Here is a 15,798-nt window from a genome sequence, read left to right as displayed (position 1 = left end):
ACATCAAGCTTCAAGGAGTCTCTCCACAGCAGATCTCCACACAAGCTCCACAGCCTCCCTGAAGATGAATCCCTCCGCCAGCCTGCTGCTGCTGCTCCTACTCGGCCTCTCTCATGCACTTCCTCTCCAGGAGGAAGGAAGCGGAGAAGAATATGAAGAAGCAGAAGAGGAAGTCCCAGACACCATGGACATCAGCACCAGGATCCTGACCTCCAACAATGCCACTGATGAGATCCTGCTGGAAGGAGACCTGGTTGCTCCCAGAACCAGAAACGCCATGAAGTGCTGGTACCAGAAGTGCCAGTGGAAGAAAGCCTCAAACGGCAAGGTGATTATCCCCTTCACCGTGAGCAGCCACTTCACCAGGCGGGAGAGGCAGATGATGGACTACGCCATGAAGGTGTACCACAGACAAACCTGCATCCGCTTCGTCCCCCGTACCAACCAGTACGACTACATCAGCATAGAGAACAAAGCCGGATGTTACTCCTCTCTGGGCAGAACTGGAGGCAGACAGGTGCTCTCTCTCAACAGGCGGGGCTGCCTCCACCACGGCATCGTCCAGCACGAGATGAACCATGCTCTGGGCTTCCAGCATGAACAGACCAGGAGCGACCGTGACTCCTACGTCAGGATCAACTGGCAGAACATAAACCAACAGATGGCCTACAACTTCTACAAGCAGTCCACCAACAACCTGAACACTCCCTATGACTACTCCTCCATCATGCACTATGGAAGAACAGCCTTCTCCATCGCATACGGGAGGGACTCCATCACCCCCATCCCCAACGCCAACGTCCAGATCGGCCAGAGGAGGGGCATGTCCTACTGGGACATCAGGAGGATCAACCTGCTCTACAGCTGCTAATATTCATCTGTTTTCAAAGTTGTTAGTTAATGTTCTCAATCGGAAAAAATAGCAAAATCCAGCTGGCTGTAATAATTTAACAAGTGTAGTTCAATAAAGCCATCACAAAAAGATTACAAACTGTCTTGTGTGTTTTTTCTTTTGTGTTTAGTTTTTTAAGGACACAAAGAAGGCTGCACTGAAAGACACCAACAACATAGCACAGGTTTGTGGCCCTGTACTTTGTGCAGTAAGTCACATCAAAGTTACATGAACTATAACAGTCTCTCAGAGTGACATCTAAAGAGCCAACATATTTTTGACTGTCCCTAACCTCAGTTTCTTTCTCTCATTTACTATCAAATCATACCAGGTATTGGTCAAGGTACCAGAGTATGAGGCTAAATCATCACAAGTGACATCAACATAGACTTTGGTCTCTCAAATGAAGCGCTATACAAAGTTCAGTTAGGAAGACTGCATGCTAATTAATTGTACATTTCACTTCCTTCATTGTGCTCACTCACCCACACATGCACACTCCTATTTCCTGTGGTCATCACTTTTTCTCATCACCTGGACATATCTCATAGCACTGCTTCTCACCCTCATTGTTAGCCTACCACATAGTTGCTGTCTTTTTTAAACATGGTTCTCTCTTCCTCCACTTAATTCATGCATTTGCTGTGTGTGACTCTCCACCTCCGCAGCTTCATCAGCCTCAGATGACATCAGCTAACACCTTCATCACCAGTGTCTGCACTGATGATGACTTACTGACCAGATGTAATGCTGTTTATCTACTGTCATGGCAGAGGTAAGGGTCTGTCCAAAGGGCCTGTCCAGAGGGAGTGACATGCATGAATCTAATTGAATGCTCAAATAATTTATTGTGTGAGATTTTAATGTTGTCGCTCTGTTATGTTACCTTTTTGAAGTAGGAAATTGTACACTGGATTACAACATATATGTGATACTTAAGTGTTAGTAGTTCAAACACAAAGTGGTGAGGGACTGGATTGAGAAAGGGCCAGGGAAAGAGGGTAGGGACACACAAGGCCTCATCATTCATCTCTAATACATACTAATTGAGGCCGCTTTCTGAATGTTTTACACCCTGACATCAGACAGTAAAAGAGCACTGCTGTCAAGAAGGGAAACTGCATGCTGGTGATCATACAGTGAGTATCATATTAGGATGCATAATAAGGTATGTTGCCTTTGATGTGTCCATCATAGCTTATAATAATACAGAGGAGTGTTGATACATCCATTCAAAACAAGTCACATCCCTCTAGAGACGTTACCATACAGAATTCCAAGTTTATGGTTGAATCTGAGCTTATTTCTTTGAAGATCTATGCCCAAAGTCAAATTTGAAGGTACTTTAAACTAAATGTAAATACATTTGTTGGCATTTTTTGGCAAGTTACTCTCATCCTGTTGCAATACAGCCCAAATTGCTGATTTTACCATCATGTCCCACCTCCAACTGGGTAAAAAGATTTTAGGGTGGCACTTGGGAAGTCCATCAGATTTCAAAGGGGAGCCTTGCCACCTCTGGCAACCACTCAAGAGACACTCCTGTATATTGAGGGGGAAAAGACCACAATACCTCATATAGCTTTTGGGGGGCCTTCGGAGGAGGACATTTTCATAATTTTTTATAAATCCATCTGCCAATCATATATATGTATTGTTTCATCATTTATTGGTGGAGTAAGATAAGAACACAGTACTACTGGAAAGGGGAGAAAGAAATACCATGGCACCTTCAGTGTGTGTTTTATTTACTGGTCGTAAGTGACGGTTTCTATGAAATGTTGCTTGGAGGCGATGATGAAGCCTGGAGCCTGTACAGGTAAAATGATGATGTTGGAAACACGCTGACGGAGACAAGGGGGAGGAGGAGCCGAGAGAGAGAGAGAGACAGAGAGAGAGAGAGAGAGAGAGAGAGAGAGAGAGGAGAGAGAGAGGAGAGAGAGAGAGAGGAGAGAGAGAGAGAGAGAGAGAGAGAGATATCACACCTCCTTCTCTTTGCTCTGGTCTACGGATGGGAGGAGGAGGAGCATCACAACGCCGCCTGAAGGACGCAGAGCTGCGGCTCGGAACCGGGCAGAGGAACCAAATCCAGTCGGTACCGGTCCAGGGTGGAGATCTAACATCCCGGATGTGAAGAAACAGCGTCCTGTAGTTCTACGTCGAGTATTGGAAACCGTCATAGCTCCATGTACACGCGCAGCTACGTATTTAAATATGATGTAGCCGATACGCACTGGCTGGACTGGCGGTGAAGAGAGGTCGCTGACGGACTGTGCGTAATGCTGAGTGGACAGCAGTATTTCTCGCTGTATTTTCCAGCCTAGACGGGCTATTGACCAGAGATTCGCACTTCTCCTGCAGTGCAGCTCTTCATTACAACCAGATGCTCTCCGCCGGACCGGACCCGTTCAGTTTCATGACGTCCAGCCCGACCGGAGCCTGAGCCGAAGGATGCAGGTTAAAAACCAGATCTGCACCGAGCGGAGCAGCACCACCGACGACCCGGAGCAGGATGACAACCAGAAGAAAACCTCGTGTTTCTCCAACATTAAGATCTTCCTGGTGTCGGAATGTGCGCTCATGCTGGCACAGGGCACCGTGGGAGCGTATCTGGTGAGTTTCAACAGAGGGACACAGAGCTGGTGTGAGAGATCGTTGTGTCTCAGTTTATCTCAGGTAACATCGGGTTAACACGGCGCCCTTCAAACTGGCTCAGGCAGACAGACAGTGAGTAACGACGCGCTGCTTCAGCTGATGCGGTTAATAACCACATTATTCAGTTCACATTAGAATAATCACATCCTCCAGCAGCCATGGGACGCGCTGCTTTCACTGATTGATGACTTGCTGCGTAATATCCATCAGGCCTATGCACCATCTGCATGACACAAAGCGCGTCACGGCGGCCGTCGGCTCCACGTTGTTGTTGTTGGAGAATTTGATATGCGCACACGGAGGGTCTGCTGGAGAGCAGGTTACGAAACGCTGGTCCGGGGCTCCATCCAGCGCGCCGGCTCTGCTACATAATGCAGGAGGCCTTTGACACTGGAGGATGCAGGCCTATAGATGACGTGATCGACCACTTGCTTTTATTGTCCTTTCAGATTAGCTTTATTTTCACCTGCATGCCAGGTGACAGTAAGATTACCGTAAGATTGGTGTTAATAGCAGAGAAGACACATTCAGAGGGTTAAAATATGACTAATTGAGTTCTGGAGCTCAAAGACAAAATAAATATCTGACAGAATTACATTTCATGCTCAATCAGAGAGGCAGAAGAGACTCTGAATCTTCTCTTCTAACAAAAAGCATATTCTAAATCCACTGAAACTGAAGAGATGTGTCTGATGAATTTAAAAGAACCGCAGTGAGAGCTGCTTATTTAATTTTTAGGTGATGGCTGTACCTTACAGCTGATGTGAATCTTTCTAAAGATAAAAGATTCCACTTAAATCAGAGACATGATTTACCTGAATAAAGCCTGCTCCTCTGATGTCAGCATGGTCTTGATGTTATAAATAATTGTACTTGATTGCCTCATTTGGCTCTTCATGAGGGACAGTCTGTTGACAAAGCACTCATCTTACTTCACTTAATTGGCAAGGTCAAAGGTCAGTTACTTTACTCTACTAAGTCAAACCATTGCTCACAGCTTGTAATGAGAAAAACAAGAGAAAACCTTTCATTGTGTGGAAAAAAGAGCCATGTAACATCCCTAATATCCAGCTGGACTGTACACTGTCTCATTTGCTTGCAGCAATGTCATAAAAGAGGCCTTGTTAGGAGTTGTCAGTTGTTCGTTGAGGACTGCAGCTTGGCAAAAGCCACGACTGGGTTGGTTTTAATGTGTTTTGCGCCAGTCACAAATTCAAGTGCATTAGTGTTTACCTTGAAGACTGCAGTGGAACTTCCTCCTTTAAAACAGCTTCACAAACCAAAAGTGCACCTTTAGGCAAATCCTACTGCAGACAAAAGCAGAGCAGAAGCACTGCCTGTCCTCTCCTGTGTGAAATATTGTTAGTTTCACCATCTTTTATCCTCTGTAAACTCAGCTTATTTTACTCTCCTTCTTCATTATTTCTTTTGCATATTATACGCAGTAAATCTTCAGATGCTATATACACTGATCATCAGCTGTCAACATAGCACACAGCCTTTCATGGCTTAGCATATATTCATCAACCTGATCTGGGATGTTAAACCGTTTGAAAATATCTAATTGTCAGGCTGTGGCGTCTTTTTATCCGTCAGTTGCACCATGTGTGAGGTGCTGGTTGGTGACAGAACTAGGTTAGTGTCTCACAGTTGAAATAATAGACCCCTGACAGCCATCTTCCTTTTTAGAAGTGAATAACACATTTTTCACACCTTTTTTGGGAATATGGGGGGCTAGCAGTTGTTAGGGCCGTTTGGATTGCTGCACAGACACATCTGATTGTGTTTCAACGGAGGACAGGCCCAGGATGGCAAGCCATAGTATTCCCTTTCAAATATGAATTTAGTCACATATATTTATAAACATGGAGTTTTTATTGCTGCTCCTTATCTTCCCTGAGTACTGTTTTAAAGATAAAAGGATACCAACTGGACCCCAAGTTTATCATAAAAGTCTTATGTCTTTTCTAGAGTATGAACGGCTACTGTAGTGTTTGGCAGATTAGTAGATTTGCAGATAAACGGATTGGTGAAACATAAAATTATGTGTAGGTAATTTTTTGAGAGACGAGTTATCAGCTGGAAATTCAAGCAATTACACTAATGCTGCTTGCTTCAATTGGGGATATGTGTGCGCATTAAGTCAATGAAACAATAAAAGGTCGTCATGCTTGCCAGTCATCACCAGAATTACTAGTCGATTAAAAAATGTGTAATAGGTTTTTATGTTGGCAAAAAATGGTAGTCATATGTTGTATCAAAGCTGTAATACAGCCACTCACCACTAGCTGGAGCTGGATCTTGGTTCAGGGCTACTACCATAATGCTAGATGTAACAAGCACAGGTGGAAGATGGCGTCTTGTAGCATGGTGCGGGTTGGCAAGCATTTACATTTAGAAAGTGGAGATTAACTTGTATCCAAGTGTCATATCAAACTGGTAGATAATCCCATAACTGGAGCAATGTGTAACCATAAGGAGGACCAAAGACTGGTGGTGCTAGCTCTGCTAATGTTTGCCACACTCATTATACTGATTTGACCTTGTTTACCTGCAGACTCTGTGATCCTGTGTTTAGCGGTGTTTGAACAGCCATTTAAACAACAAGGTAATTAGTCGCTTCAGAACATCTCAGCTGATACATTTGCGCTGAGTTGTGAGCAGTGTTGGGGTAGTCACTCAAAAAAATAATGTACTACACATGATGTTAGTGCTGGAAATGATGTCAGATCTGAGTTGACTGCATTCCAGTTAGGAGCTGAAACAACTCCAAGAATTGTTGAGCCATTAGCTCCTGCATGTTGTTGTTAGCAACGATAGCCAATTCTAGGTGAGGACAACACACCAAGTGATGGTTTGTTGTGAAAGCAACATGACTACATTCCACAGATAGAAAAAACTATACTATCGGTGTGATTGATATGATTATAAGAGAATCACATGTTGCAAATCAACACAAGTGAACACATAGTTTTTTTTTTTACTGTTGATGCAGGGAGAAGCCATGTTAGATTTGAGCTTGGGGTTAATTTAGTTGCTCCAAGTCTCTGGGTTAGGATTCGACTTCAGGTGGCGTTCCAGGTGATGTATCCAATACATATCTTCCGAGATCAAATGAAACATACATTATCTTGAGTGTTCATATTGCCTTACAGGTGTTTGGAAAGGTATGATGTTGAGTCCGCAGCAGTGTAAAGTTGTTTCTGGGTGCGGCACAGGTTATATTTTACCGTCACATTCTTGTACTTTTTTGCTACAAATTCAAAGTAATGTGTGTAATTCCAAGCCTCAAAAGTTGCCTTCTGCTTTAGCCACTCTGCTGTTTTCGCTCTCCCCCTCCATGACCCTCAGAGTAGAATCCTAGACACGCTAGGTGCTTTGATATGAGGGGCATGGGTCCCTGCCTGCAGCTGGTGTAGTATCGTGAACTCGAAGTCACAGACACATCATGTAAGTAAGTCAGAGAGTGTTGTGGAAGCGTGCATAAAAGTGGACGTTGATTTTTTGTTTGTCCTCTTGTTATGCAGATAGTTAAAGAACTTCAAGTAATGCAAGTAATGAGATAATACTTTGATTAGTACTGGTTATATACTAACTAGCAACAGTACTTTGTTACATTACTGCATTACAAATGTAATTCAATTACAGAAACTGGTTACAAGTTTCAGAATGGTTTATCAAAGAGAAGAACAAATGCCTGAACGTCAGTCTGTTTGTCCAATTTATATGACAATCACAGAGAATTATGAAAGGAGAAAAAAGTGATTGATTCATTTGAGCTCAACTCCAGTGTGCTGCAGACTGTCTTTGTTGATTATAACACATTTTCATATTTATCCCCCAAGTATCTGTTGAAGTGGGTCACTTGGACAGGTTGTGATAAAGACTTTAGTGTTATTTGAAAAAACATTTGTTTGCACAGTGGGCCTAGTCTTTCCTCTCTTGGACAAGTAATAAACACAATAATTTAGATTATTTTCTGTTTCAATTTTTTAAAAATGCTCTCACATGCAGTTATCAATTTGCATCAGATCAAATTGGATCAAACCACATTTTTTCTGTATTTAATTCATTGTTCTTGAATTGAGTTCTAGTTCATTATCTGAGATTCAGACAGGAATGTCGTGGAAAGGAGAGGTGCACAGGGCTAGATGGAATTTTTTTTTTTTTGCGTAGTCACGGTTAAATTCTCCATTTTACCTGATCTCTCTCGTAAAAGTCCCGGGGCTGATACTGCACCTTTTGCATCTGATGAATGATTAATAAAGTTTAAAATAACTCCTGACCATCTTTTTTATCTTCACTCCTGGAGATGATTGAGCACAGGTTTATCGCAAGCAGCCAGTTCATCACTCACGCACACTCAGAACACAGGCTGCTACGACGTGTTTGTGTCCGATTCATAATTAGAACAGCTGTGTGAGGTTTCTTGCCTAAAGCCACACACATGCACACATCCCTTTTCCCCAGGTTGGCATCAGGATAGCCTCAGGCTTGTTTTGGAAGAGGAGGAGGAAGATGATGGAAGCAGCTCACTCAGCAGCACAGCTCGACTACTATGGGAAATCAACAGGTTACTGGTGTGGGTCCGAGTGGCAGATGGCTGCTCATACGAGCTTCTAATGAATAACAACAGATATCAATAACAGCATATCGTCCTGCATGATCAGTATTTCACATCCTCTTTTAAAGTGGACCAGATAATATGAACAAATATACTTACAGTGGTTTCTGCATAAATTAAAAGTGTAAAAACTGTTCACTGTTAACTAAGAAGACTGTGAAAATCTTTGTTCAAAGTTAGCATGTTGTTCAACATCATGTCTTTTGTAGTCCTAAAAGGTGTTTTTTGTTGAATGGTAGCTGTGATTCTTTGGGAAAGGATTGTATGAAGTACTTCACCTATAGACAGTGTACTTTATGCTGTAGATGGCGGTAAGCACAGCTCATGTGTGGAGAAGCTGGTCCGAGTAACAACACTGAATCTAACCCCGTGTAGCATTACGAATTAGGTCTACTAATTGTGTTAGATGGAGAAACTCTTCAACCAGGACTAACCAGCTAAAAAAGCTACAAGGCTATAAACAGGATTTACTGTTCATGCAGGGGTGTGAATGCTTCACTGCTCTTTGAGGACTACAGAGTTAAACCATGTGCACTTGTACATTATTCAGACATTTATTGGGACACTGGAGCTCACATCATGACAGCGGTCCTGTGACAGGTAACATTAAACCGCTACATCTGCTCACACCTTTGTAAGCTAACTAATGTTAAAAAATCGGAGGTTACAAAGTTTCTTTGTTGTTACATTTAATAATTTGACAAAGCTACACATCAGTCAGTCTGCATTCTGCAAAAGTTGTCATGAACAAAGACAATTAGTATTACAAAGATGACCTGCATGTTCTTAATTTGCTTTAACAACACATGCAGGCTTTAGCAAGAGCCATATTTTTATGACAGTGGGTGATCGTGCTCATGGGAAATACAGTTTGCATCCGAGAAAAGCTGTGCTTCTTTCATCCAAAGGGGTCATGAGATCAATCACACTAAACTCCTACAGTGCCTTTAAAGAATTCTGAACTAATCCTATCAGAATAAGCGTGTCATTGAATATTTTCACATGCTTCACCTTGCCTGAAACCAGCCCATTCCAATAACAGTATGTGTTCTTCATCATACTACATCTACATTTTTTTTGCATTTAGGTCAGAAAGTTGACTTTTAAGCTGAAACTGAATCAAACAACACATTTCTAGAGACTTCAAAGATAGGGCATTACCATTCAAAGAGTGACAAGTCCAAGAAATTGAACCTGAACAACTGATACATGTGTGGATGTGTTATGTGTCTGTGTTGAGATACAGAAGCAGATTAGTGGAGAAATGCGGTGTCAAAAGAAAGGGTTGTCTGACGGCAGAGTGGAGCTGTGAAAACTGTGCAAACTTCACAGACCTTTTCAGATTTGGGGCTATGTTAAAGTTAAGGATGTGGATGTTTTTATGACAATCCCGTTTTCCAGGGTCATCATAGCTTCAGCCCCTGTGTCAGTACTCCCACCGCGTATCCAAACAGGAGCAGGGTTTGACTAGCTTTTATTGTCGAAAATAGACTTCATATTGATAAAGTACCTCATACCCCCCCCCCCCCCCCCCCCCCCCCCCCCCCCCCCCCCCCCCCCCCCCCCCCCCCCCCCCCCCCCCCCCACCCCCCACCCCCCCCCCCCCCCCCCCCCCCCCCCCCCCCCCCCCCCCCCCCCCCCCCCCCCCCCACCCCCCCCCCCCCCCCCCCCCCCACCTATAAAAATCCTAACTATCCCTTTAAAACATTTGCTCTCTCTCCCTTTCTGCCAGGTAAGTGTCTTGACCACTCTCGAGAGACGCTCAACCTCCAGAGTGCCGATGTGGGCGTCATCGCCAGCAGCTTTGAAATCGGCAACCTGGCCCTCATTTTGTTTGTCAGCTACTTTGGCGCCAAAGCCCACAGACCACGCCTGATTGGCTGTGGAGGGATTGTAATGGCGTTGGGGGCACTGCTGTCAGCTTTGCCGGAGTTTCTTACTCATCAGTACGAGTACGAGGCCGGGGGACTCATGGCCTGCTGAGGACGGCAGGGACGTCTGCTCAAACATCACCAGATCAGAAAATCGAGACTCTGGGTTTAAATGTGGCAACAGAGCCAACACCAACATGATGTATCTTCTGCTAATCGGAGCCCAAGTTCTCCTGGGCATCGGAGCCACACCAGTCCAGCCTCTTGGAGTGTCCTACATAGACGACCATGTCCACAGGAAGGACTCCTCGCTGTATATAGGTGAGTCACACTGAATCTCTGTAAAGTTGGTGTTTTGCATAATTGATAGTGTCCGTGACCAAATGTGATCCATCTGTCTGTGCAGCTTCCGCCAGTGCAGACTGAGAAATGTTTTATGCAAAGCCCTGATTTACAGGTCCTTCCTTCCTGGTGGTCAACTTAGTGAGTGGGTTGTAATAACGTATTGAAATCCTGACCGGGTGAGCAGAACCCCAGATGTAATGATTATATTTCTGCTGTTGAAAACAGTCTGTAACACTCACTCTGAAATGTTGCTACTGTATGTAGTGAACAATCAGAATTAAATACTTAAAGGTACGGTGTGTAGAAAGTGGAATATTACATCAACTTTTCGTCTTCCAACTGGTGCTCTTCATCACTCACTAATAACAGAAACACACGTCACTAGTTTGTCCATTCTGTGTTGCTGTAGAAACATGGCGGTGCAAGATCACAGCCTCTGGAGAAGAGGACTGGCTCCTTATGTAGATATAACAGGCTCGTTCTAAGTTGACAAAAGAAAACATTTTTTATATTTAGGTGATTATACACTTATTTAAACATACTGGCGAATATTAGATTCCATTTCTTCCAAGTTTGTTGTCCTAAATGCTGCTGAATTCTGCACACTGTACCTTTAACACAGACATGCAATAAACCCTCTTTTGAACAGAACGGGAAGAAAGGCATCAAACTGAAAGTATTTTACAATTTTACTCTCCTAAGGACCAAACAGCATCATAATGTTACGTACATCAACATGGACAATGTTTTTATCTGAGTTGCTTGAAGTAATTGTTCCATATTTGGGAGATCAAACTGATGAAACTGTTCTATGGGTGCACAAAATACAGAGCTAGAGCTAAGAAACAATCTGCTGACCTCAGTGTAGCAGGAAGGGACAGCTAGCCTTTCTCTAACTCTTTGTAAGACTACAAGTCTTTGGTTTTCCATTTCTGTTATTCAAGCAAACACGATTTAAGATCTAAAGTGGTGACATTTTTAAGTTACTGCTAGAATTCTTTCAGAGAGTAAGGCTCGCAGTTACCCTGTGTTCAGCCACAATGATAAGCTAAAGTTTCTGTCAAACAGCGAAGTGTTGCAGTCCTGCAAACTTGTTACCTTTGAAAGCAGCAACGAGACGGGGACTTGTTGAAGATAATCAGTTGACAGTAACCAGCAGTGCTGAATCTGACAACATTTAAAGTAACCCAGTACTGGAAGGGGGCTTATGGGTAATATGCTGCATGCTGAAGAAGAAGTGTTTGATTTATCACAGGATGATTCAACATTTTTAAATGTTTTGAAAGAATTACACAATGTAAAATGCCATTTAATACAAAAACAAAACTACTGTTTGTCACTATTTGACCAAACAGTGACATCAAGATTTAAAGAAATGCAAATACATGTGATGAAAAAACTGAAACATGTATTTTGATTTCATGAAACTTAAAGATAATCACCTGGAACCTCAATATATAAATCTTATTATTTAACTCCGTTCAATTAATTATGTATACCTACTCACCTGAATGTAAAACTGTGCCTTTATCATACGGAATTTGAACATCCACACACACATCCACACACACACACACACACACACACACACACACACACACACACACACACACACACACACACACACACACACACACACACCACACACACACACACACACTTGCTAGTTAGCAGGTCAGTGTTAACCTGCAAGTGATTCAAATCAGGATTCTGATTTCCAGGACTGCAGTTCTGAGCGCATTAATTAAATCCTTATCTGGCTTTAGTAGGGCAAGGCAGGTTTATATAGCATGTTTCTGCTACAAGGTATTTCAAAGTGCTCAAACAAGACATTAAACAAGTCATGACAAAGGTCAGGTCATTGAAAAAAGTCGCTAAAAATCAATGACCTGCTATCCGTATGTCTACCCTGAGTTGTGCCTCATTTCAGGATATTTTGCAGGACTGGTCCCTATTGATGTGCATGTTTTTTTTCCAGAGACTGTCTCTTTAGCTGGAGGCTGAGGCCACTCTAGGTTTCTACATCACTGTTATTACAATGTACTATGTTGAATAGACTTCTGAATTTGGCGTTAGGTGCTAATGCAGGTTGACTTAATGCCAACTGATGTCCTTCACACCAGAAAATAAATGATGCAGAACATGGTACTCACAGGCTGTGGAAGCTAAAATTTACAGCTACTAATCAATGACTTTGAGGATTTACAACTATACCTGCATACCTTGCATTTGGCTGCTTCACAACCCCATTACTGGAGGTCATAAGAATCAAAGACAAATGGGTAATAAAAACTGAACAGTGTCGATGTCTGTCAAAGTCGCGGGGTCATTGTGTTGGTGTAACTAAAAAACAACTATTACATCAAATAACCATATGTGCACTAAATGATCAACTCTTCTTAATGAACACAAAGGCTTGTTCTAAAATTTGTATAATTTGTATGAAAATACATAATATTAAACACATTTGTATTACAAATTTAATCAAATCTGAATCAAACCTAGTCAAGAATATGGGCAATGCAATACACAGAGACAATTATGGTCACAATCAAATCTTAAATTCATCTCTATGAGCCTGAAATGTGTTCAAAGAGCTGAAAATCGGTTTAAAAAAGAAGGATTGGAAATGATCATTATCCTAATCTGTAGTAGTTTAAACATCTGTATTTGTATCATGTTAAGTAGCTGCTATTTTTTACTACCTGTGGATCAATACTAACAATACCAACTTCATTTCTTAGACTGTTATCAGCTAAAACTCAGTGCCTTTTAAATGCAACCTCGATATTAATGTACACTGTTCAGCTGTTCTATGAACGCTTTATGGATTAGAAATGGTCACATCATGTTTCTTGGCCTGGCTCTGCACACTGAGACAATAATATCCAAATACAGGATAATGTATAGTGAACAACTTGTCATTCGAAATATAATCCTGACAGGGTGAAGCCTGGTCTCACCCTAAATGCAATCACTGCTGCTCACTATGCATTAACCTGCTCATTACCCAGCTACCGACAGAATGTGTACACAAGTTGATCTAATGTTTTTATTCAATAATTTATTGATTAAGAAATTATTTATTATACAGCTAAATAATTAAATGCAGTACTAATACTACAGCATGACCACATTGTGGTCAAGTTAAAACATTAGCCTATATATTTATCATAATTCACATTAAACTGGACATTTCCACTGAAGGTAACGTTAGACAAGCTGTACAGGACATCTGAAGAAATCTTTATGTTGACATTTCTGCCATAATTCAGCTCTCCTACTTCTCTGAACTTTGAAGAGACACACAGCAATCAGCAACTCCCTCACTCTCCAGCTCTGCGAATGTAGATGCAGGAATTTTAAAAAACATTCTCCAAATTTGCAGGACTCCCTCAAGCAGATTGATGTAATAGGATCTTTGTGTCCCTTGCATCACCTTGACTGTTGAAAATTAATAACCATTAATTTGGGTTATTAACCAATCAAAATAAGTATTTAGTACAGCTGAGTATTAAGTAAGAAAGCTGGGCAATAAATGATAACAACAAACTAAACTGATGTTAACATTAGCTCGGCTCATCCCCCCTCATAAGGTTGTGATACTGCTTATTCTACTGAAACCTGAGTTAACATGAAACTGCTTTATTTTGTATTTTTTATATGCTTTTGAATATCTAAAATGAGTTCTTAATCTATAGACTTGATTTAATGCTGATGTCTTTTCATGACCTTCAAAAGCAAACCAGACCAGCAGCAAAAAGATGAGGTATTATTTTGTTATTTTTGAAGTCTGTCACAGCTGCTTCTTGTTTGGTTTTCCTCAAAGTGATTTACAGCAGGCTATAAATGAAAACTCGGTTTAAATTTTACTCAGACAAAGATATAGGAGAGAATACAACACACTCACCTTTATGGTAGAGGATCAGCAAGACAGGACTGTACTGCTTTGTCCACAGGGTGCAACAAACCCACAGTCTGTGAGCTTTTAATTGATGGAAATGTAATACTCATGACACTCTCTTCACTGGATTGTTTGCACTTGATAATTTACCTGAAGTCAGTTCATCTTTACTGCTCTTACTCTGTAGTTGTGTTTTGCCAGCCATGATATAATACTGCTGTGCAGGCTTCTGTTGCAGAAGACAAGAAACAGGTCGATTTAGGTCAATCTCATGAATTACTGTATCAGATCCGGGCAGTGACCCGCACATTCGCTGATGGCTGAGAGCAGATATTTTAGGCCATATTTGAGGCATTTCCAATAAAGTTGTCGGATGCCTTAGATGAAGGAACAGCTCTAGTCAGACTGTCTGCTGATGTTGCCCTTCTGTGGTTTTTGTACCTGGGGTGTAAGTGTAGCTGTACACATTATTCATACTGCTGATTTTGAGTCCAAGAGTAAGCACACCTGAAAAGTAGACCTGATCACAGACTGAGGTTTGGTGACACAAGGGTTTACTCGTCATTTTTCTAAGCAATCAGAAAGCTTAAATATCTCTAAGAACTTGAAAAAACAAACATGGAGGTGTCATCATGCTATTAAAATGCAGATTAATTTCTCACATTGAAAAATTATGCATTAACCACTTTGGTGTTCTCATTAGACAGTACAAATGAGTACATTTTTATCATCTCACTGCAAGTATTCATACTTTTATTTCTTGAGAGTAATTGTTAAATGGGCTATATTACTCTGTAGTTGTAGGAGTTGGGACACATGTAGCAGCATGTTCCTGTGAAATCTGCAGCATAGTGACATAGTTTTGACCGAACCAGATAATGAGTTTGGCCTGTGGATGGAAATATCCCAGACTATTAAACATGTAGGCAATATGTGAGGGGAAGCCCAATCCATCTGTACTTGTGCTATTTTAAACTCCTATTTGCTCCATGGTGTCTTCATGCTGTAGTATTAGTACTGCATTTATGCAATGGGTGTTATGTAACAATAAATTAAAATATCTTTAATAACACCTGGAATGTCTCACAGCATACTACTGGTGTTTCAGAGTTTGTTGTTAATATTTGAGGGTTTTTGGTGTGTGTGTCAGGTGGAAATTGTGTGTTTCGGATCAGCGTTGTCGTGGTTGACAAAAACTGATCATGCCGTCTCTCTCGTGAGTGCCCTTGAGCATTTTGTTCCAACTTCTGTGAATGTTCAGTGTCCAGCAGCAGACGACTACAGTTATACTTACAGCCCGAACCAAAAGGTCGACATAACACACAGTACAGCCTGTCTGCCAAAGTTGCCAAGGCAACAGTACAGAGACAGACACTGAGGCTACAGTATGTTCATTCCTGCTCCTCTCACCGCTCAGCGACCTGTGAGTAGGACGGCTCCACTTGGGGAGACACAGAGAATGAGACGAAGGACAAAAGACCAAAAAAATAGTATCATTGATAAAAAT

The 15,798-nt window shown here is 41.9% G+C and overlaps 2 protein-coding genes across 2 annotated transcripts in view; both read left to right on the top strand.

Moving 5' to 3' along the window:
- On the top strand, nucleotides 1–965 carry LOC117810293 (high choriolytic enzyme 2-like). The gene has a single exon (XM_034680052.1). It carries the CDS (start codon nucleotides 65–67, stop codon nucleotides 869–871), a length of 807 nt encoding a protein of 268 aa, XP_034535943.1. The 5' UTR covers nucleotides 1–64; the 3' UTR covers nucleotides 872–965.
- A 2,214-nt stretch (nucleotides 966–3,179) lies between these two features.
- Nucleotides 3,180–15,798, top strand: part of LOC117810287 (solute carrier organic anion transporter family member 3A1-like) — a 47,288-nt gene continuing 34,669 nt past the window's right edge. The window contains 4 exon segments of the mRNA XM_034680045.1: nucleotides 3,180–3,505; nucleotides 9,904–9,931; nucleotides 9,934–10,133; nucleotides 10,135–10,363. Coding sequence (XP_034535936.1) covers nucleotides 3,344–3,505; nucleotides 9,904–9,931; nucleotides 9,934–10,133; nucleotides 10,135–10,363 — 619 coding nt within the window. The 5' untranslated portion in view covers nucleotides 3,180–3,343.

The sequence above is a fragment of the Notolabrus celidotus genome, chromosome 3, assembly GCF_009762535.1.
Source record: "Notolabrus celidotus isolate fNotCel1 chromosome 3, fNotCel1.pri, whole genome shotgun sequence".
In the NCBI taxonomy this organism is placed as follows: Eukaryota; Metazoa; Chordata; class Actinopteri; order Labriformes; family Labridae; genus Notolabrus; species Notolabrus celidotus.
This window is presented reverse-complemented; position numbering and strand designations above follow the sequence as displayed.